The sequence below is a fragment of the Pelophylax lessonae genome (genome assembly GCF_965119305.1).
Source record: "Pelophylax lessonae genome assembly, chromosome: 1".
Taxonomy (NCBI): domain Eukaryota; kingdom Metazoa; phylum Chordata; class Amphibia; order Anura; family Ranidae; genus Pelophylax; species Pelophylax lessonae.
In genome coordinates this window covers 372,378,485-372,402,355 of record NC_138768.1, presented here as the reverse complement: position 1 = coordinate 372,402,355, position 23,871 = coordinate 372,378,485, and the positions used below count along the sequence as shown (strand labels likewise).

Genomic DNA, 23,871 nt, shown 5'->3' with positions numbered 1-23,871 from the left:
AAGCCACCCCCCCCCCCCCCCCACAGTTAGAATCACTCCCCTAGGCTCATTTAACCCCTTGATCACCCACAGTGTTAACCCCTTTCCTGCTAGTGTCATTATTACAGTAACGGTGCATATTTTTAGCACTGATTACTGTAGTAATGTCACTGGTCCCCCCAAAAGTGTCAATGTTAGGGGTCTGGTCTGTCCGCCGCAATGTCGCAGTTCCGATAAAAATCGCAGATCGCCTCCATTACTAGTAAAAAAAAAACAAAAATGAGATAAATCTTTCCCGTAGTTAGTAGAAGCGATAACTTTTGCGCAATTTTGCATCAAAATACGCTTATTGTGATTTTTTTTTTTCTTACCAGAAATATGAAGCAGAAAACAAATTGGCCTAAAATGTTAAAACATTTTGTTTTTTTTTTTTAATTTTTTTTTTGGGAATGTTGTATAGCAGAAAGTGAAAAATATTGTTTTTTTTTTTTTCATTTTCAGAATTGTCGAACTTTTTTGTTTATAGCACAAAAAATAAAAATCACACAGGTGATCAAATACCACCAAAAGAAAGCTCTCTTTGTGGGGAAAAAAAGGACATCAATTTTATTTGGGTACAGCGTCCCACGACCGCGCAATTGTCCATTAAATTAACACAGGGGGGAAATCTTCCGATCCAGAAGTGGTTAATGCATAGAATGCATTAAGATAAACCTTGTCTTCAGAACAACTTTAAATATCTGGTTCCACCCTTTTCTTGTCAGGCCACATTCTACTAGATCTGAGAGTAGTATTTCGCAATAGGGAACTGTTTCTCATATTTTATTAAGAAAAATAGTGCAGCGCTAAAAATGTGTGAGTAACTGCACAAAGTAAAACGTGAACAATCAAACCAAAATGCAAAAAATCAAAGTCCAGAATGTCCATAAAGTGTAAACTGTGACTTGAAAAGGGTGTTGACTCCAGCATGTGAAATAACTGCAACAAACGATAAATCCCACACCAAAGGAATAAAGGACTCAAGATGTGCTCACCAGATGGTATGGAACCAAAATACTGTACAGCAAATGGGTCATATACGCTGTATATGTAGATGTCCTCGGTACCGAATAGGCAGGAACCTCAGCAGTATCTCTGGATCACAGGTGGTGATGAATATCTTCCAAACCAGTCCACACGGGAATGCCTAGGAGTCCCCACTCATGGGATTGTGGAGAGGGATAAAGGACACCATAGCATAATACCGTATATGTGCAATTTATTGCAAGATAAGGAATACACTTACAATTTCATAGGTGGTAAGAAGCATTCAGAAAAGATAGGCACTCATGATACTCCTAACGCGTTTCCTCAGGCTAATTTCTTTGAGGATGTTGTTTTTAAGGAAACGCGTTAGAATATCATGAGTGCCTATCTTTTCTGAATGCTTCTTACCACCTATGAAATTGTAAGTGTATTCCTTATCTTGCAATAAATTGCACATATACGGTATTATGCTATGGTGTCCTTTATCCCTCTCCACAATCCCATGAGTGGGGACTCCTAGGCATTCCCGTGTGGACTGGTTTGGAAGATATTCATCACCACCTGTGATCCAGAGATACTGCTGAGGTTCCTGCCTATTCGGTACCGAGGACATCTACATATACAGCGTATATGACCCATTTGCTGTACAGTACTTTGGATCCATACCATCTGGTGAGCACATCTTGAGTCCTTTATTCCTTTGGTGTGGGATTTATCGTTTGTTGTAGTTATTTCACATACTGGAGTCAACACCTTTTTCAAGTCACAGTTTACACTTTATGGACATTCTGGACTTTGATTTTTTGCATTTTGGTTTGATTGTTCACGTTTTACTTCGTGCAGTTACTCGCACATTTTTAGCGCTGCACTATTTTTCTTAATATTTTGATCACCATCACTGTCGGTTGGAGTGCTAGCAGCTTTGTATTGTGTTTTACTTTACAGATTAGTTTTAAGTTAGCGCAGTTTATTCACATATTTTTCACTTGTTTCTCATATTTGCAAGGCTGCCATATGATCTTCTGGTCACGCCTTTTATAGGATTTTCTAGATGGATGTTGCTTCTAAAGTCAGCACAGGCATAGGTTTCTTTAGGAAGCTCTTTGAGCTAAAGGCAGTCCCAGCTTGTTTATAGTCTGGCCTATTTGCCTTTTTGTTTGCTGTGCTGCCCATCTCTGTTGGACTGCTTTTGGAGATCCCAAATTAATCCTCTCTCTGTCCCTTAGTGAACAAGAAAACCGGATATTCACCACAAAATTGTATTCATTACAAAATGTATAATTTCCTTTTTTCTTTTTATGCTTACACATAAGTGAGAGTTATGTTTATATGTTTGCTTAGCGGAGCGAAATTACAAGACCTGGTATATGGAATCCTCATCCTGTGAGTCAGTTTGGAGCTGAGCGTTTTCATGCACCCTTCGTAATCTTACTAAGTAGTAGTACCCATGAATACTTGCATGTTATCAGCTAATAAAATTTATTTCCTGCACTAGAACAAAACAATAGCCAAATTAAGATATTTTTAAAATAATTTTCTGCTAAGAGCAACCTCATTTTTATGACCCTTTCAGAGAGAACGACCGTGTTCTTATGGTAAATGGAACCCCTCTGGAGAATGTGCCACATTCGTTTGCAGTTCAGCAACTAAGAAAATGTGGAAAAACAGCTGTCCTGGTAAATAGAACCAATGTATTCTGATTGTTCATTTTTGTTTTATAAATTGTGCAAAAAAAAAAAGTTATTACCCTAGGATATTGTGCTGTTGCAAAGGCAAAGATTGTCTTTTCTAAACACCTTTCAAAATGTGTATTTACAGACACTATGCCATTATTATGCTCTAGTTAATCAGTGTGCCAGACTCAAAGTAACAAACACATTGGGCGTATTTGTAGTCTTCTGGTTGTATTCTGCTGTCATATAAGTGACATTTAAATAAGCATGTACCTGTAAAGAAGAAGAGACGGAGTATTGAATTTTACTGCTGCCCAAGCTCTGCTACCTTCTGAGAGTCCCAGCAGACTTTGGGGTACCAATTCTCAGGAACAGGTGGAGTTCAGCAGCACAGGCAGCAGGAACATTATGTGCTCCCTCCTTCCTTTACAAGTATGTACTTCATATATTTTACTTCTATGACAAAGTCTTGTCCATCTGTGGGATTTTATTCTGGTCTTTAAATAGTATGTGTGGTGAAACGCGTGGGCTTTGTACCTAAACCAAAAGGAGCGTTATTTACCGGTAGACTACATTTAGAACAAAGCAAATGCTAACAAGTCTTGATTACTGCATGGAGTTGCTGGAGTGCATGCCGGTAAAAACAAGTAAAATCTGTTTAGAAGAATAGGCTTTACATAGTTACATAGTTAGTAAGTTGAAAAAAGACATCAGTCCATCCAGTTCAACCTATGATGTGTGTGTGTGTGTTTGCTTTTAACCATACATTGTATACCCCTGTATGTTTTGGTCTTTAAGGTGTCCATCTAATAGTTTTTTGAAACTATCAATGCTCCCTGCTGATACGACTGCTTGTGGAAGAGAATTCCACATCCTTACCGCTCTTACAGTGAAGAACCCCTTACGCACTTTAAGGTTAAACCGCCTTTCCTCTAGTTTTAGTGAGTGGCCACGTGTCTTATTGTATCTCCTTTCACTGAATAGTTTGTTCCTTATGCTCAGGTCACCAGTACAGTATTTGTACATTGATATCATATCCCCCCTCAATCGTCTCTTCTCCAGAGAGAATAGGTTCAGTGCTTGTAGTCTTTCCTCATAGCTGATGTCCTCCATTCCCCTAATTATTTTTGTTGCCCTTCTCTGGACTTTCTCCAGTTCCAGCACATCCTTCCTGAGGACCGGTGCCCAGAACTGGACAGCATACTGATGTGGCCGGACCAGAGTCTTGTAGAGTGGAAGAATAATCTCTTTATTTCTGGAGTGAATCCCCTTTTTTATACATCCCAGTATTCTGTTGGCTTTGCTTGCGGCGGCTTGGCATTGCATGCCACTGCCAAGCTTGTTGTCTACCAGTACCCCCAAGTCCTTTTCCATCCTAGACTCATCCAGAGGTTCCCCCCCCCTAGTGAGTAGCTTGCTTTCAGGTTTCTGGTCCCCAAGTGCATTACTTTACATTTTTCAACATTAAACCTCATCTGCCATGTAGTTGCCCACCCCGTTATTTTGTTCAGGTCCGCTTGCAAGGTTTCCACATCCTGCATTTAACATGTATGTTCCTGGATTGACAACAACAAGAACTCCAATGGCACAATCTGTATCCAAGGCTCTGTCCTTTCAATGATAAAAAAGCAGTAGCAACCCAAGACATATTTGCCTCACACTACTAGACTTTTACCAGCTGTATTTTATATACGGTTTGCTTACTCCCGCTGATAGAAAATGTGCAAGTGGCTTTACTCGCCATAACCTTGTGGATGAGTGGTCTTTTACAACGAGGATTGCTCATTCTTCAGCCTAAGGCGAAGCAAGTAGAGTGCTGTCATTATGTAGCTATGGTAGGAAGACTGCCAAACCTCTAGTGTGTTTTGTTTATTTTTATGTTTTGAAGCCATTAATATGATCCACTCTAATGCCATTTGTACATTCCTTAACATCATCTAAAAGGCAAAAGCTGAGTGAATCTCCAAATGCAGATTCTAAAATTCTGACCTCCTTGATTTTTTTTTTTTATTTTTTTTCACACCATCTGTCTACATCTCCCAAACATTGGCTAAAACATAAAAACTCGCACTTTGTTTCTTTGTTTTTTTTTTCTGCTAAAATGATTCATTATCATAGTATAGTCCGTTGAAAAATAGATTTTATTCATATATGGTCTGCCTCTTTGAACTAATCATTGCAAGTGTGTCAAAAGTATTGGGATGCCTGCCTTTACACGCACATGAACTTTAATGGCATCCCAGTCTTGGTCTGTAGGGTTCAATATTGAGTTGGCCCACCCTTTGCAGCTATAACAGCTCCAACTCTTCTGGGAAGGCTGTCCACAGGGTTAAGGAGCATGTCAATAGGAATGTTTTACCATTGTTCCAGAAGCGCTTTTGTGAGGTCAGGCAATGATGTTGGATGAAAAGGCCTGGCTCGCAGTCTCAACTCTAATTCATCCCAAAGGTGTTCTATCAGTTTGAGGTCTGGACTCTGTGCAGGCCAGTCAAATTCCTCCACCCCAAACTCGCTCATCCATGTCTTTATTGACCATGCTTTGTGCACTGGTCCAGATCATTTTGTGAAAGCGGGATTATGGTGTTGGGTTGGTTTTTAGGGCTTGGGCTTGGCCCATTAGTTCCAGTGAAGGGAACTCCTAAGGCATCAGCATACCAAATATTTTGGACAATTTCATGCTCCAAACTTTGTGGTAACAGTTTGGGGATGGCCCCTTCCTGTTCCAACATGACTGGCCACCAGTGCACAAAGCAAGGTCCATAAAGACATGGATGAGCAAGTTTGGAGTGGAGGAGCTTGACTGACCTGCACAGAGTCCTGACCTCAACCCGATAAAACACCTTTGGGATGAATTGGAGCAGAGACTGAGAGCCAGGCCTTCTTGTCCACTATCAGTGCCTGACCTCACAAATGCGCTTCTGGAATAATGGTCAAACCTTCGCATAGACGCACTAAGACTGGTATGCCATTAAAGTTCATGTGTGTTTAAAGACAGGTGACCCAATACTTTTGACAATATAGTCTAGTTGTAACTTGGTCTCCATAGAATTAACAGACAGTATCTCAATCCTAATGACATTCTGCAGATCATAGAAAGCTTTTTAGTCCATACATTTGTGCAGATCATAACAGATGAACATCAAATGGGTCAAAAAAATCATAGTGTGTCTAGCTTCCACAGAATGCAGTACATGTAGTGAATAGAGGCTAAAACATGAAATAAAGGGCGGGGCTGACTACGTAGAGTTCCCCTAGGTTCAGTGAGGTAGTGACCTTATTTAAAGGCAAATAAACAGTGCACGCGTATCATACTTCCCGTCAAAATCCATGATTTTAAATATTAAACAATTGAGAATCAAGTTAAAACATTAAGTAAAGACTGTATTCCAGGAACACCTGAAAAGAAAGGGAAGAGCAAGAGGATAATCACGCAAACTTTAACATACTGTAAAACTTAAGTCACTACTAGATGGCACAGAAGACAATCCATGAGTCTATCTTCTGAGGGGGAAGGCAGCAACATGCAGCATTCCTTCTTACCTCTCTTTGAATCAAGTCATTGGGGTAGAAGAAAAATCCTCTTCCTTTTGGCAAAAGGCATACCAGTTTATTGAAAGGGCCTTCAGGTAGTCGCACCAATCCATCCTTAATTACCTTAACCTCTACTTTCTGAACCTTTCCCTTATTACTTGGCACAGTTTTTGTAATGAGAGCACTAGGCCAATGGTTCCAGTGGGCATCCTTTTTATTTCAACAGGACAATAATACCCACTTGTAGGTTGGGTTTTCCATTTGCCTCGACCTTAAAAGTTGCAAGGGTATGTCTTCCAACGACTCCAGAAGACATTGGCAAGGTGCTGAGCTTGCTTGTGGTGATTTTGAACCAGCAGTGCAGTGATGTGATGTGGACCTGGAACTACAAGGGGGCTCTTTTCCTCACCAAACAGACTGTACTTCCTTATATGACCACCAATCAAAGTAGCTTGTTATCAATCATTGGGGTTGATTTACTTAAGGCAAATCACTGTGCGCTACAAGTGCACCTGGAAGTGCATTCGCTGCAGATCTGAGGGGAAGCTATGCTGATTTCTATCATCCAATCACGTGCAAGCAAAAATGCTATTTTTTATTTTCCCTGCATGTCACCCTCTGACTTGTAGTGCACAGTGGATTTGTCTTTAGTAAATCCCATTGTGTTAAATTTGTAGAGCAGGCTATTCTTACAAAGGTTGGGTCACTTTTGTTATGTTATCAATCTCCTGTGAGTATCCTTCATGTTCACCACATTGAATAATGACTCTTGGGAATTTTCCTTGATGGTGGGAGGCCCTTTACCGAAGTGCAATTCACGACACTCTTTATATGGTCCTTAGTATTGGTTGCAAATTGATGAGCAACATGGAAGTCATCTTTGATTTCACAGAGGTGTTGAGTGTAACAGTATTCGCTCTGATTTCCTTCCTTATCAGACTCAGGGTTAACTGTTGAAATGCAGAATCATTATGAAGTGTGATGAGTTCATCGTTGTTTCAATACCATTGGAACCTGAGGAAGTTTTTGTGGTCTTCTCAAATAATAAAACTGTGTAATGTTTGTTGAATGTCAGCCATAACAGCAATTGGTTCTTGTCTGTAGCCGAGCAAAACTCATATAAGGTTGTTCAAATTAGGCCTGGAAAGAAGGGCATTGAGGGAAACCCTTTCATATTGAGCACTTGAGTTGAAGACCACCCTGATTATTATTATTTAGGATTTATAGAACGCCAACAGCTTGCGCATCACTTTACAACATGAGGACAGACAGTATAGTTACAGAACAATTCAATACAGGAGGAATCGGAGAGCCCTGCTCGTTAGAGCTGACAATCTGAAAGATCTGATAACATCAGATAGGTCAAAAAAATCATAGTGTGTCTAGCTCCAGCAAAATACAGTACATGTGTTGGAGGCTAAAGCATATAGAAGGGTGGGACTACCGACAAAGTGAGGTAGAGACATAATTATTTAAAGGCAAACAACAATGCATGTGTAGCACCCTACAGGTAGGTAGGTGCTAGGTAAAATGTATAGTGGGCCTTGTCTGCCTAACAGCAGGGCTGTGATTTGTTAGGTAGTGTGTCAGGACTTCCAGATGTGCCTACTGAGGGGAGAAGTATCCCCACTGGCTCCTGTGAGGTTTCTCATAGGGACATAGGGAAGTGTGGGAAGCCCAATCAGGTAATCCCAGCTTGTAACTACCCCAGAAGGCAGATTAGGCTGCGAAGGATTCTGGGAGTGGGTATAAGTCTGGGGGAAGTGCGTGACAGGTTGTCTTTGGCGGGAGCAGAGAGTACAGCTGTCTCTCCTCCTGTCTGAGGAAGGTGGATGTCTCGGGGTGTCGCCTGAGTATCCAGAGAGTGCTGAGTTGAGCTGAGGGGATCCGGTGTGCCGAGAGCCTGCGGCGAGAGAGAGGGGTCCAGTCCCAGGAAAGCCTACACAGGTCGTGAGTACTGAGGATTGCCCCTGGGGGTTCGCCTGAAGTGTTAGAGGGGACCAATCCAGAAGATGTTCTGGGATCCAGTGTCAGCTAGCTGTAAAGGGGGTGCCTAGGTAGAGGACCCTGAAGTTGTAAATGGGGTGCCCGCAGTCTGGGCCCTGAATTGTACAGAGAGTGTCAGTGAAGCGACAGTTACACAAGGTTCTACAAGATACTACTTCAAGCTGTACCAAGCGGGGGACAGTATTTAGTGACTTTCACAGCACAGCAGTGTCAGGAGTCTACAGCTCTCATTCTTGGCTCTACAGGACTATAAGTCGGGATTCAACACTTCTTCGGTTACACAGAGAGTTCTAAGAGTCAGTGAGCGTTGGCTGGCGTCAAGGAAGCGCCAACAGGCATTTTTCAGTAACCAAGTCCCACGTACAATTAGTTTGAGCCGCAAGGAGTATCCCACGCATTCCCTTCTCCCATCCCCTTTAAATCAAATAAAAACCACAAACAAAGATGCCGGAGTTGTAGTTGCTTCAGTTATCACACCCAGAGCCGCAGCTCACTTGGGCTCGAGAGAGTACCGGTTCTAATGGCAGACCCACATCAGGCCACAGGCCTGGACATTTTGCTACACATGTTCTGTACGGTCGGCTATCTTGTGTGTGTGTGTGTGTGTGTGTGTGTGTGTGTATATATATATATATATATATATATATATATATATATATATATATAATAATACACACACACAGAGGAGTATGATTTCTAGCTATCTGCACTCCAATTGCATTAGTGATAGGGCTGTCACTTCCACTCCTGTTTCCTCGTTCAACTTGTATTCTGATTAGCCCTATGCAGAAGTGTACCCAGAATTCTTCTGTCATCCTTATCCTTCATTGATTCCACATCAGACAGTGGGATCCAAGATGTGTATTCTTGGGCCCCAGACGAGGATTGGGTCTCAGTTTTGATTAGATGGTAGACCTTCTTACTGCTTGGGCTCTGTTTTCTGCCTGGGTCCATGGCCAAGAGAGGATTTTTGCCCCATACCGGATCGATTGATTTTAGGGTTTCTGCTGTGGTTTTGTCACAAGGCATAGTAATTTGTGTATGCAAAGAACATAGGATTTATGCACATATTTACCATGACTGGAAAAAAAAAATTCCAGAATCAAATGTATTTTTTGTAATTTCCATTATACTTCAAGTACATTTTTAACCTGTTACTGGAATGTTTACAGGTAGTAAGAAGACCACGAAGGGTCCAAATGGTGGTTCCAAGCAAATCTGAGCCTGCTTTGGATATTATGGATGACTATACAGAATTTGAAAACAGAACAGCTTACAGTGCATATAGTGACAGAAGCGTAGACCCAAACCCAGGCTATAGAAGAGACCAGGAAAGGGGTCCTTATTATGAAAGAGATCGAGGATATGGAGCCCGTGCAAAAAGTGTTGACCAAGATCTTAATGTTGGTTATGGACTCAGGCAAGAATATAGTCGTGGCAGAAGTATGGAACGAGGCCTTGATAATGAACAGAACTACCGAACCGACCAAAGCCGTGGCAGAAGCATAGACCGTGGTTTGGATGAGGACCGTGGGTACAGAAGGGAAAGAAGTCGAGGCAGGAGTCTTGACCGAGACTTGGATGACCCGCGAAGCTATGGAAGGGACAGCAGTCGTGGAAGAACCTTGGATAGAGATGACCACTATGATAGAAATGCACAGTACAGCCCAGACAGAGGTTATGGCAGAAGGGCTTCTCCTGACCGCAAATATGAAAAAGAAATGCAGAGAAGTCAAAATAGACTTCAGTCTCGTAGCCCATCTCCTTCAGACACCTCTACAAGTGTCCTTTTAACAAAGAAAAAGCCAAATGAAGGCAAGCATTTTTTTATTTTTTATTTCTGATGTCAGGTTTACTCTGTCAGCTACAAGTGCCATTATGTATTTCGTTTTGTATTTCAGAATATGGACTTCGGCTTGGAAGTCAGATTTACATTAAGGGATTGACAAGCACTGGTTTGGCAGCAAAAGACGGGAATTTGCATGAAGGGGATATTGTTCTCAAGGTAGTTTAATACATCTGGTTTTCTTATTACGCATTTATTTTTCATTTCTGCATGTGCTGTTTTGTCACTATAAACTTGTTGATTAAACACAAATCCCATTAGTTTAGATGACAGCTAAATTATGTAGAATAAACTAAACTATTTAAATATGTATTTCATATAAAAAAACAAGCACTAGCTGTATTAAATGAACATGACATTTTAAATGAAATGTAATATCCTAAAAGCCTGTGAAAGCCTGTTGGAAAGACTCTCTGCAAGTAATGAGGCTGTTTAATGAAGACCAAAACTTTGTACAATTTTTGCTTTTAGTACATCTTTAGATACATTTAAATTTCAGGCAGATATACAACACAAGTAATTTCAGCTATGTAATAATATTGTTTTCTTTTATGACTAGTATAGTTTGAATCTGACATATTATTTTCCTGTATTTCCTCACACAGCAGCATTGGGGCGTTATCCTCCGCATTGTGAACTATCCAAGGCTCTATCTGTATTGCTGTTCACAATGCTGTCAATTAAATATTGTTAACATGTTAACAAGAGGGATTGCCTCAATTTGCTGCTGCCATTCATTATTTACTCCAAAGGTTTGGGCAGGCTGAATTGCTTAATGGAGAACTAGGTAAGTAACATGAGAGTGCACTTTGTTCTGCAATCTTGTGACCCCCCTATTCAGCTGGTCCGGGCTCTGGAGAGATCCCAACTTTAATGTCAGGAACCACCCAGATGTCTGGACCAGCAGCTGGCTCAGTCTCTCAGTGAACCTCTGAGAGGCTAAGCCAGTTGCTTCCGCCCCTGCACAGCCCAGCGCTTCAATGAATGCTGAAGGGGCAGATAATGGTAACTTAGTCACCGACTCTCTGGTCAATGAAGACCAAGAGTAATCAGCGGTCTTTGATCACTTGGTTCTCGGTCTTGAAGGCCGTGAAAGACAGATGCAACATTGGACTGCTGCTGCATCCACCTAGGTGAGTATGAAAGTTTTTTTTTTTTTTTTTTCAGAAACCCGCACTTCTCTTTTACATGTACCGTATTCTGCAGGTAGGTCCAGCACTTAGCTGTGCTGTCTTGCAGTGGTTTCTGGGTCGCAGAACTGGCTCAACATAATTCAAAATCCTTTGACAGGTGAAACAGTTTACATATAAGAATTTCTATTAAATTATACATTTTTGCCTTGAATTCAGCTTTGACATATACCATTTTCACTCTACAAACTATTTAAGGGCTTGTGGTCAAATAGGCTAACTGTTGTGAAATATGCTGGGCTGTCAAAGCAGGCCCCTCCTAAAAATTCTGCTTCCTGTCTGACAGGGCAGGATTTTCTTTTACTTCTGGGAGATTGGTACAGTTGACGTATCAGATCTTATATCGCTCATGGCCTCTGGAAAATCTTTATATTTACATTCCCTGATCCTCCCACCTTGTGTTACAGAAATGCAGCAAGATGAGTGAGCCTATGGGTCATGGGAAAGAGGAAAGGAGCACTATCTGCAGAAGTTCACAGAACATACATAGGTAGCAAATGGGAAATCCCATCTGTTGGCATTTAACAAATATGAAATAGTTTTGGACTTGTAATTTAAGAAATTAAATCTGGACTTGTAGTGGCAGAAATGTGTATATATCGACATACTCTGTTTTACACAAAATTGCTACCCTTTAACTGCCACCAATGCAAGACTTGGGTTGGTGGCAGCAGGGGTTTTACACACACTCCCGGCTGCTGTGGTATGTGTATCATTTAAAAGCTGACTGCTGGCTTTCTGATGAAAGTGATTAGGCATCTTCCTCCTCAAGTGCCAACCGAATAACTCTCGTATATGCATCAGCAAGGAAATTGGGCTTTAACACTCAGCTTCTGAACATCCGCATTTATGGTGACCTGAGGTTGTGAGCTGGGATCATGGTTACTGCACATCAATCACATTATAGAGAAGTGACACCGCCTCTCAAGCATTAAAGCCCACGAAAAGGGCCACTGTGGGGCAGGGTTAACATTTTTGACTTGGCCCTTTTTGTTGCATTAAAATTTTTTATGTTTTTAGATCAATGGTATTTTGACTGAGAACATGTCTTTAACTGAAGCCCAGGCTTTGATCGAGAAATCGCGCGGGAAGCTTCAGCTGGTGGTTCTGAGAGACAAAAAACAGACTTTGATCAACCTGCCTTATGTCGAAGACAGTGATTCAGAAATGGAAGGTGAGAAAACAGGATTGTGTTTAATAAGTCTTTCAGCTTCAATGAACCAGTAAACCTAACATACAATTTACCTTATTATCTGAAGAATACTGTTGGCAAAGGAGTGTGTAAATATTCTTATATATATATATATATATATATATATATATATATATATATATATATATATATGTGTGTGTATATATTATAAAGTGGCTGTGTGGCCAAAACTTTTTTTTTTTTTAGTGTTTAATTCAGTGGTTCTTAACCTGGGTTCGATCGAACCCCAGGGGTTCGGTGAGTCAGTCTCGCGGGTTCGGCGGAGGTGAAGACACACCCGATATGATTTGTGATGACATGCCCCGCTCATTGGCTGCAGATAATCACGCAACATCGATTGGCCTATCTGTGCTGCAGGGAATTTGGCGCGCCCAGTAGTCGAATTGTAACTGTCATGCTGGTACATCGTGTGATTTCTTTCTTAATATTAATCCCTTCATACTAACTATGTCGAGCAAAAAAAGAAAGTGGTCGGACGAATATGTACAATATGAATTCACATGTATAACGAAATGTGATGGGAGTCAGCATCCTAACTGCATGATTTGCAATGCCAAGTTGAGCAATTCAAGTTTAGCACCGCCAAAACTAAGAGAACACTTCCTTAAGCGGCATGGAGATGGAAAATACAAGAACACAACACTCGCTGAATTCAAGGTGAGGAGAGCCAGATTCGATGAAAAGGCTAGTCTGCCTGTTCTCGGCTTTGTACCCATCAACAAACTGATCCTCATAGCATCGTACGAAGTTGCTTACCTGATCGCAAAGCAGGGCAAACCACACACCATTGGTGAAACACTCTTAATGGTTTTGTTCTTTAATGGTTTTGTTCATTTTGTGCACCTCTGTATAAATATATACCTATGTTTTGAATTTGAAAAAAACATATTCTTTTTTTCCAATTAAGAAGGGTTCGGTGAATGCACATATGAAACTGGTGGGGTTCAGTACCTCCAACAAGGTTAAGAACCACTGGTTTAATTATTGGGCAGGGTTGGCATATCTGTCATGTTTTTATTGGTGATTGTGCCCTTGCTGTGCAGATTTACTCTATTTGTCTTGGTGACCATTTCCACAAAGACAAAAATTGACAGGAAATTCAAAATTGTACAGTTGTCACTGAAACAAAAGGTGAGGCAAAATCTTACAAAAGGACACCTGTCCAAGTGGGCAATTCATCTCACTTTGGAGAGTTGTATTCCCACTTTCTAGTGCATCCCAAGAACAGTAATTGAAGCCAAAAAATATCCCTTGGGACAGCAAAAAAAAAAAAAAAAACGGACAGGTTTAGCCTTTGAAGAGGGAAGGAAACACAGGGCACACAGACATAAATGTTATGGCTTATCCAATTTTCAAGTTGCATTCATAACTAGGCAATTTTCTATTCTAAGCCTCAGCTCTAAAAATGCCCAACAAGACAAATCCCACATTTAGATGGCCCCTATTCACATCTGAGCATTCTGTCACCTTAAGCAAAATGCCCTTTTGCTCAAAAAAGTACATGAGCTTATTTTTTGGCAGGTTTCAGGCATTTTTATATTTTTTCATTTCACTTATCACCCTAAAAATGCCTGCACAAAAACGCAGCAAAAATGCCTGTAAATATAGCAACACCTAGATGTGAACGTAGCCTCAAGTGATTGTAAAGTCTTTTTTTTTTTTCCCTAAAATAACAAGCATATCCCTTTTCACTGCTCCTCGCCCCTCCCTCCTGTCAAGTACCCCCACAGCAAGCAGCTTGCTATGGGAGCACCCGAGCTGAGCTTCAGCACTGTGTGTCCATTCAGACACAGAGCTGCCATTCGGCCCCGCCCCCTCTCTCCCCTTATTGGCTAACTGACTTTGACAGCAGCGGGAGCCAATGGCACAGCTGCTCTGTCTCAGCCAATGCATGGAATGCATTAAGATGAAAAAAAAAACCTTCTGACCTTTTTCTCTGACACATTTTAACCCTAATCTATCTAACCCTGTAAAGCAAAAATCACTATGCTTGCCTATTTTACACCCGATTTGGTCCAGTCCCATCATCAGCTGGCAGCAGCAGCTTCAGCATGGAGGCGGGTGCAAGAGAGGCAGCTGACAATGAAAGCCCCATAGTAACTATGGGTGACTTCACTTCCCAGCCATTTCTCAGCCGTTGTCGGTCCTCTTCTGCACACAGCTTGCGCCGCTGAAGACTGGACCCGATTGGCTGCAGAATATGTAAGCACAGTGATTTGTGCTTTGCAGGGTCAGATAGATTGGGTTTAGAATGTGGCAGAATGTATTTTGTTTTTTTGGGGGGTTTTTTTGCATTTTCAGTAAAATACTGAAAGTACCTGCTGATCTGCAGAAATTAAGTATCCTTTTGTATTTCTTGTGTAAACTACTATTCCTATTAGCCCTAATGTAATGAAGATGAACAATAGTAGACCTGTTTGAAGCACTGCCTGGCTGGCAAACATGGCTTTCTCCCCAGATATAGTGGAGTGAGCTGACAGGAAATGTGTTCTAGGTAGTATCATAAGGTTTAAATGAACAACTTCTCCCTTACGGAGAAATGACTCTTTGCTTATTAGTTTAATATTTTACTTGGAATTCTTTAAGCAATTCTTCACTGTCTTCTAATACAACAATAGAAGCAATGCAGGCAGATCTATACAACCATGGTAAAACTTTGGGAGACCTACCCAGACCCCACATCATGAAGATGGTCTGTAATATTTATTCAAGCACTGGATCGAGTATGGGCACTCACCTTGGCACTTGATGCAATGCGTGTTGTTAGCCAAAGGATTGCTTTACAGGTCCATGGTTGTGGTCCATCCCTATGGAGCCCAGACCTGAAGACCTCTTCTGGTTTATACCAACTGTGACAGACCCTATATAGTGACCCAACAAGCTGGATAGGTAAGACAGGGACTTCCTGTTTTCTTTGACTGTTTGAAGTCCCATGGCAAAAATAAGGCAACATTTTTTTTACATGCTTTATACTAAGAATGTGTGCTCTGCATAGTATGTGTTTATATCTGGAAAGTATCAGGAAACTTGTTGCTAAAGTTCAACCAATCAGAGCTTAGTCTCAGGTGAATGACCAGATGTTACATTGTACTATAGGTCGTGACTTTACTGCGATTTTTACCCTTAAAAAGGTACTGGGGGCGCTTCCTCACACCATTTTGCTACGAGGACTTAGTTGCATGATGGTCACCACCTGGTTGATGCGTATTCCTTCTCAGACACCCATACCCTATTTCTGCAATAAAAATGTTTAATCTGACGCAAAGGGTGCAGCCTGAGCTAAGACCAGCTACATTGAAGGAAAGTGTACAGTGTGGTCCAAATCCTTAGGATAAATCCTATGGCTTTAGGAACCCCTGAAGAATCCAATCCAGCGCACTTAATGCAGCACTTCTGAGAGCCTGAAGAGATCTCTAAGCAACAAACAAAAAGATCAAAGTGAGCAGACTAAGTGTAGTGGGTGTGTAAACATTTATTAAAGGAACACAATTGGCAACTCACATAAAATAAGACGAATTATGTTCATCATGGTTCTCAAAAGTAATACCAGGCGGGGAGGACCCCAAGGAAACTGTCAAAATGGATACACTGGATATAGTCTGGATGGCACCTGCAATAGCGAAGAGAGCCAGCAAGGAGGAGCCAATCAAAGTTTAGCAAGGTGGAGAGGTGGACACAGCACACAATATTTGGCAACGCAATGTGTGGATGATCTCATGCATTACAGTCATTGGTGCATCTGCAGCTGGGAGTAGGGCGCTTCCAGGATCCCAAGACAAAGTTGCTGCTTCAAGGAGTGAAGTGTGGTAGCTGGGGTGATCAGGCAGCCTCAGGACAGGAAGCAGAAAGCAGCATGTGTGAGTGGATGGAGCATAGACGAGGACAGGAAAAAGATGTCATGTGGGGTGGGGGGGGGGGGGCGGCAACCTGTTTCAAAACAATTTCAGAATAACTTTCCTTAAAGTTAATTTGCAAAAATAAAAAAAAATGTTAAAGAATAACATGTTGGGCATCTCTTTATATCTTCTTTTATATTTTGCCAATAAATATTATATTGTGTTTTGTGTGCACGATTCATTAAAATTTTAATTTTTACTGAAAATTTGCATTTATTAAACTGCGGCGCAAATACCGTGTGACCTAAAGAAATTTCAACACCCATCATTTTATTCTCCAGATACTTTGCTTTCAGAAAATCCATCTTGTTTTGGCGGTTCTAAGAAATTTCCTAGCAAAAAAAAAAATGCTGATATTTACATGTATGTGAGAAATGTTGTTGTTTTTTTTCCCTTGCACCTGATTGGGCATTCTTTGAAAAGTCAAATTTCATTCACATTTTCTTATGCAAAGTGCATCTCCCCTTGCAAAGTCTTCAGTCTTTTTTCTGTTAGTAAATCAACCCCCTGTATCTTATTATATTATAAAAACTGCAGTGAGGGTTGATAACTCCAAGACAGGTGTATGCAAATCAGGGAGACTTCTGTAAGGGTTGTGTTTGTGCTGATTCTGGTACTGTGAATGTTTTCATATGAATCAAAGTCCCGACACCTAAATCTGCAGTTTGATGGTTGGATTGGCAGAAACTAGCCGGCTTTCGGAACCATGTGTTATAGCTCCTTGTCCAACAGAAGCTGGTCTCACCGGCTGCCAGCGCTTATCAGTGTGTCTTGGAGGCGGGTTGCCCCCCCCCTGTCAGAACACAATAGCACAGCAGTGGAGATTGATGTACTAACATTGCTTGTGTTGGTACAGCGATCTGTCCCGCCGGGTTGAACAAAAAAAAAAAATTGTAGCGTGTAGACAGACTTCTGGGAGAGCAAGATCTGGATTTTACAGGCCCCAGACAGAGGGGAGTACTGTGTATAGTTTAGATGACAAGTTACAGTGAGGGGAAAAAAGTATTTGATACCCTATTGATTTTCTGCATTTGCCCACTGACAAAGAAATGATCAGTCTATAATTTTAATGATATGTTTATTTCAACAGTGAGAGACAGAATAACAAAACAATCCAGAAAAATGCTTTACAAAAAAAGTTATAATTTGATTTGCATTCTAATCAGTGAAATAAGTATTTGATCCCCTATCAATCAGAAAGATATCTGGCTCCCAGATGTCTTCTATACAGGTAACGAGCTGAGATAAGGAGCACTCTCTTAAAGGAGTGCTCCTAATCTGTTTGTTACCTGTATAAAAAACACCTGTCCACAGAAGCAATCAATCAGATTCCAATCTCTTCACCATGGCCAAGACCAAAGAGCTGTCCAAGGAACAAGATTGTAGACCTACACAAGGCAGGAATGGGCTACAAGACCATCACCAAACGGCTTAGTGAGAGGGTGACAACAGTTTGTGCGATTTATTCAGAAATGGAAGAAACCCGAAATTAGTCAATCTCCCTCGGTCTGGGGCTCAATGAAAGATCTCACCTCGTGAAGTTTCAATGAACATGAGAACAGTGAGGAATCAGCCCAGAACTACACGGGAGAATCTTGTCAATGATCTTAAGGTAGCTGGGACCTAAGTCCCCAAGAAAACCAATTGGTAACAACAATACACCGTGATGGACTGAAAGCCTGCAGCGCCCGCAAGGTCCCCTGCTCAAGAAAGCACATGTACAGGCCCGTCTGAAGTTTGCTAATGAATATCTTAATGATTCAGAGGAGAACTGGGTGGAAGTGTTGCCATATTTGGAGGAGGAGGAATGCTGTCTATGACCCCAAGAACACCATCCCCACCGCCAACCATAGAGGTGAAAACATTTTTTTGGGGGGGTTTTCTGCTATGGGGACAGGACAACTTCACCGCATCAAAGGGACGATGGACGTGGGGCCATGTCCTGTCAAATCTTGGGTAAGAACCTCCTTCCCCCCAGTACTTATTTCACTGATTAAAATGCAAATCCAATTATAACCGTTTTGAAAAGCATTTTTATGGATTTTTTTTGTTGTTCTCTCTCTCTCACTGTTGAAATAAACCTACCTTTAAAATTATAGGCTGATCATTTCTTTGTCAGTGGGTAAACGTATAAAATCAGTAGGGGATCAAATACTTTTTCCCCTCACTGTAGAAGTTCTCAAACGTTATGCTAACTCTGCTCTATACAGTAATGAACGTTTAAGTATACACGTTTGTACAAATGTGTTTTGGGTTCGATAATTTTTTTAAACTTTTTTATTTTTCCCTTTTTAGATGATCCTCCCTATTCAAACAGAAGAAGAAATCCTAGGTCCAAGGAGCAATAAACAAAGGTTTGTACTTCAACATTGCTGACAGGCACAGGATAAGAGCTGTGGAAACAATTAAAATGGTTTGTTTTTCTATACATCTATAACTTAACCGTTTCAACAGTACGCATGTATGCTGCCCCGCTGGGCTTTTTTTCCGTGCGGCTACATATAGGTGTATCTTTCTTGTGCCACACAGCACACTCCCGAAACAGAGATCGGGGTCTTACAGGAAACCCCAGGTCCTGTACTAACTCCAGGTTCTGGGTCACCTGATGGCTGTGATAGCCTCTCATTGGCTATGATAGTGATCAGTCACTGTGAAGCCCACCCCTGTGTTTCTTTCTCTCTGAATTGAGAGGAAAGATGCATTGTATCTCTTTCCTTGTAGAGTGAAAAAAAAAATAGAAAATTAAGGAAAAAAAATACCTAGATTGTTTGACCTAGGTCAGTACCAGGGTTATCGTTTTAAGTCAATATTAAACCCTACAGACCAAGACTGGGATGCTATTAAAGTTCATGTGCATGTAAAGGCAGGTGTCCCAATAGTTTTTGGTATTTTATAGTGGATGTACAGTTTTACTAATGCCTAAGCACATTTTTGCAAATTGTACATTTGTTAACGTGTTTTACCCTTAGGCGTGAAGGGGGCACTCTTTACATCTAGATGAAAAAATAATTTAATCTCCAAATACGGAAAGGTTTCCTTACAGTAAGAGCTGTGAAAATGCGAAATGGACTCCCTCAAGAGCTGGTTCTGGCCAGCTCAATAGATTGCTTTAAAAAGGCCTGGATTCTTTCCTAAATGTACATAATATAACTGGGTATTACCATTTATAGGTAAAGTTGATCCAGGAAATATCTGATTGCTTCTCTGGGAACTGGAAGGAATTTTTTTTTTTCCCCTTCTGGAACAAATTAGATCATGCTTTGATGGGGTTTTTTGCCCTCCTCTGGTTTAACTGTGGGTATAGGATTGTGTATATGGAATTGTAATTATTTTTTCTTTTTTTTATTGGTTCAACTAAAATGACTTTTTTCAACCTGACAAACTATTTTAATTTAGTGTGGTGGTCTTCTAAAGTGCATTTCTTTCTTTAAAAGAAATGAGCAACCTAAAGATCCTTTAAAATTATGCCTTTATCACAAATTCAGGAACATCGTGGTGATGAACCAGGCTGTAAATATAAGTCAATCCACGTAACTGCTAACATCCAGAATAATTATTAGGAAAATTATACAACTGTATAACAAAGCAAATTAAACCCTTTTTTTTGTGCCGATACTATTGTTTTTTTAATGCCGATACCGATATTTTGGTCATCGGAGATCGGTATCGGCCAATATTTTCGGACATGTAAAAACATTTTTTTTTTCTTCAGGTACTCCTTGTGGAGGGATCTGGGGGTCTAAAAGACCCCAAAACCCTCCTTCGCACTGAAAAGCATTCAAAACGCCAAGTTTGGCTGTTTTTAATGCTGTCAGTTTTTTTTTATTCGGCGCCGAGTAGCTGGAAGTGATGTCATCACATCACTTCCAGGTTTTTTACATGGAGACCGGCGCATGCGCACTTGCGGCAGGGACACCAGCTTTCACGGGGACACCTTTTCATGCTACACCGGGTCTTCTCTTCGGCAGCGGTGGAGGTAGGATGCCCGAGTCTCCCGGTGGGACGGGAGACCCGGGTGAGCCATGGCAGGTGGGGAGATGTCCCCTCCCGCTCCTTGTAATGAGAGCTGAGCGGCTTCTAAGCCGCATCGGTGGTTATTACAAGTCAGCTGACAGTCGGCTATGGACACCAGTAACCGGGGTGATGCCTCTAGCTGCAGGCATCACTCTGGTACATGCACTTTCCCTAAATATCGGCAATATCGGTAACCTCCGGGGCCGATTCCGATATATCGGGGGAAAGTGCTTATCGGCCCCTGATATATTGGTGTTGCTGATAATCGGGCGATCTCTAGCAGATACAGAACGTGTGTAGGTGGAGATGCATTTAACTAATGAATGGAATCTGCAAACTTTACATTAGATTTAACAAAGCAGTAGAGAGAGCGATTATTTTGTTGCCCCATATATAGAGCAATTCTCAACAAAAGCATTGACAGAATAACATTATTTTGATTGTTTAATGTTTTAGAATCTCAGGAAAAGAGGGTTATGATTTGAGCATTTTACCAGTGAAACGCTTCTACCTATCATATCTTGAGTAAAACTATGGCACCTCAATAAAATAAGAATAAGGAATATATACTGCACCTACTTGTATTTCTTTGAACTACTGTTTGTTTAACATATTTTTTAACTACTTTAACAACTCGTATGTACAGTGAGGAAAAAAAGTATTTGATCCCCTGCTGATTTTGAACGTTTGCCCACTGACAAAGAAATGATCAGTCTAGAATTTTAATGGTAGGTTTATTTTAACAGTGAGAGACAGAATAACAACTAAAAAATCCAGAAAAACACATTTAAAAAAGTTATAAATTAATTTGCTATAATAAAACAAATCTTAGTGCTGCGCTAATTAATATCATATAAAACAATCAAGAAATAAATGTACAACACGGATCTCGGTGGCGGGGAGGTTCATCACAATATATTTACATAAAATTTGCATAGTTGTGGACTTTGTTTTTTAAAAGAAGCATTTAATTATATCACAAATATTATTAATTCACACGTTACCTCTAGTATAGCACACTTGTCACAACTGAGGTTCTAACAGCTGTTATCATTTATTTGTTTGATTGTTTTATATGATCTTATTTAGCGCAGCACTAAGGTTTGTTTTATTATGGAACTATACACTTTAGAATGAGATGGTGATCAGTGCTTGCAGCTGGCTTGATTGAAGTAGTAGTAGCTCGCAGGAACCTTTTGATATTTGCATCTTATTGAATAAAGTAAGTGTTTGATCCCCTATCAATCTGCAAGATTTCTGGCTCTTAGGTGTCTTATATACAGGTAAGGAGCTGAGATTAGGAGCACTCCTAAAGGGAGTGTTCCTTATCTCAGCTTGTTACCTATATAAAAGACACCTGTCCACAGAAGCAATCAATCAGATTCCAATCTCTCCACCATGGCCAAGACCAAAGACCTGTCCAAGGATGTCAGGGACAAGATTGTAGACCTACACAAGGCTGGGATGGGCTACAAGACCATCCCTAAGCAGCTTGGTGAGAGGGTGCAAATATTAGCAAATGGAAAAAACCCAAAATAACTGTCAATCTCCCTCGGTCATGTACGATCTCACCTCGTGGAGTTTCAATGATCAAGAGAACGGTGAGGAATCAGCCCAGAGTTACACAGGAGAATCTTGTCACTGATCTCAAGGCAGCTGGGACCATAGTTGCCAAGAAAACAATTGGTAACACACTACGCCATCAAGGACTGAAATTCTGCAGTGCCCAGAAGGTCCCCCTTCTCAAGAAAGCACACGTAGAGGCCCATCTGAAGTTTGCTAATGAACATCTGAATTATTCAGAGAGGAAATGGATGAAAGTGTTGTGGTCAGATGAAGCCAAAATCAAGCTATTTGGCCTTAAGTTGCCGTGTTTGGAGGAGGAATGCTGCCTGTGACCCCAAGAACACCATCAAACATGGAGGTGGAAACATTATGCTTTGGGGGTGTTTTTTCTGCTAAGGGACAGGACAACGTCACCGCATCAAAAGGATGATGGACTGAGCCATGTACTATCAAATCTTGGATGACAACTTCCTTCCCTCAGCTAGGGCATTAAAAATGGGTTGGGGATGGGTATTCCAGGATGAATATGACCCAAAACACATGGCCAAGGCAACAAAGGAGTGGCTCAAGAAGAAGCACATTAAGGTCCTGGATTGGCCTAGCCAGTCTCCAGACCTTAATCCCATAAAAAATATGTGGAGGGAGCTGAAGGTTCGAGTTACCAAACGTCGGCCTTGAAACCTTATTGACTTGGTGAGGATCTGCAAAGAGGAATGGGACAAAATCCCTCCTGAGATGTGTGAAAACCTGGTGGCCAACTACAAGAAATGTCTGACCTCTGTAACTGCCAAAAAGGGTTTTGCCACCAGTACGAAGTCATGTTTTGCAAAGGGTTCAAATACTTATTTCACTCAATAAAATGCAAATCCATTTATAACTTTTTTGAAAGGTGTTTTTCTGGATTTTGTTTGTTGTTCTGTCTCTCACTAAAATAAACCTACCATTTAAAATTATAGACCATTGATTTCTTTTTCAGTGGGCAAACGTACAAAATCAGCAAGGGATCAAATACTTTTTTCCCTGACTGTAAAGGATATTTGAGTTGAAAGGCTTTGTAGTTTACTGAAAATTTTAATCCAAATACATGCTTAATAAGGTTTTTTTTTTTTTATGCATATAATTAGGGGCCAAATATTTTCTAGAATTACCCACTGTGTGAAGTAAAATAAAATAAAATAATAATGGTTTGAAGTCAACATTAACTACAGGAGCCTATAGTAGTGACATTTGAGGCATCATAAACTTGTCCATCTGCTAAGGCTTGGTTCACGCTGATGAGACATAGGATCCGACTTGTGAAATTCAATGTTTCCCAAGAGAGCTGTCTTAACTGATACTACACTGATACTACACAAGCCTGTCCAACTTTAGAAAAAGGTTCCTGCACTACTTTGGTCCAAATTTGTTACGACTTTAATGCCACAGTGTAAAAAGTCACATCAAAGTCGTTCCCCAAAGTTGCACTGAAAGGCCTACTAGTGTGACCTGAGCCTTAAATTGGAAACTGTGACTTTTTTTTCTCTTACATTTTTTTTTCTTCCTGCTAAATTGCTTTATTCATTTTCTTTTTTTTTTTTTTTTTTTGTTTTGCAGGTCATTGTTGTGGGTTCGAGATCAAATTTTCTCTTTTGCTAACCAAAGATGTACATGTACTTGAACACACAAAATATTTGTATTTTGTATTACATTAAAGACTACTTCTTAACAAACATATCTTTGTTATTAAACTTTAATTTGCAGAAATGTATAACCAAAGTGAAAAGACTATGTCAAAAATCACACCTAGAAAATGGGAAATATGCATGATTATAGAATGTTTGGGGATTCTTAATAAAAATCCTAGCAGGGTTTAACTTTCTAGGCTGTATGTATCTTTGTGTGTGGAGCAAGTTTAAGCTGAAGGTAAAAAGTGTCCAGAAAAAAGCATTCC

General features: G+C 40.7%; 1 protein-coding gene across 1 annotated transcript in view; it reads left to right on the top strand.

Annotated features, from left to right (window-relative positions):
- The window catches only part of LOC309544971 (tight junction protein 2-like), a 72,711-nt gene extending 49,059 nt beyond the window's left edge, over positions 1–23,652 (top strand). Inside the window, exons 4-9 of the mRNA XM_082243998.1 lie at positions 2,579–2,681; positions 9,389–10,031; positions 10,118–10,221; positions 12,273–12,426; positions 18,657–18,715; positions 23,535–23,652. Of these exons, the coding sequence (XP_082100124.1) occupies positions 2,579–2,681; positions 9,389–10,031; positions 10,118–10,221; positions 12,273–12,426; positions 18,657–18,709 (1,057 nt within the window). The 3' untranslated portion in view covers positions 18,710–18,715; positions 23,535–23,652. The remainder of the gene's footprint in view (positions 1–2,578; positions 2,682–9,388; positions 10,032–10,117; positions 10,222–12,272; positions 12,427–18,656; positions 18,716–23,534) is intronic.
- Positions 23,653–23,871: the final 219 nt, after the last annotated feature.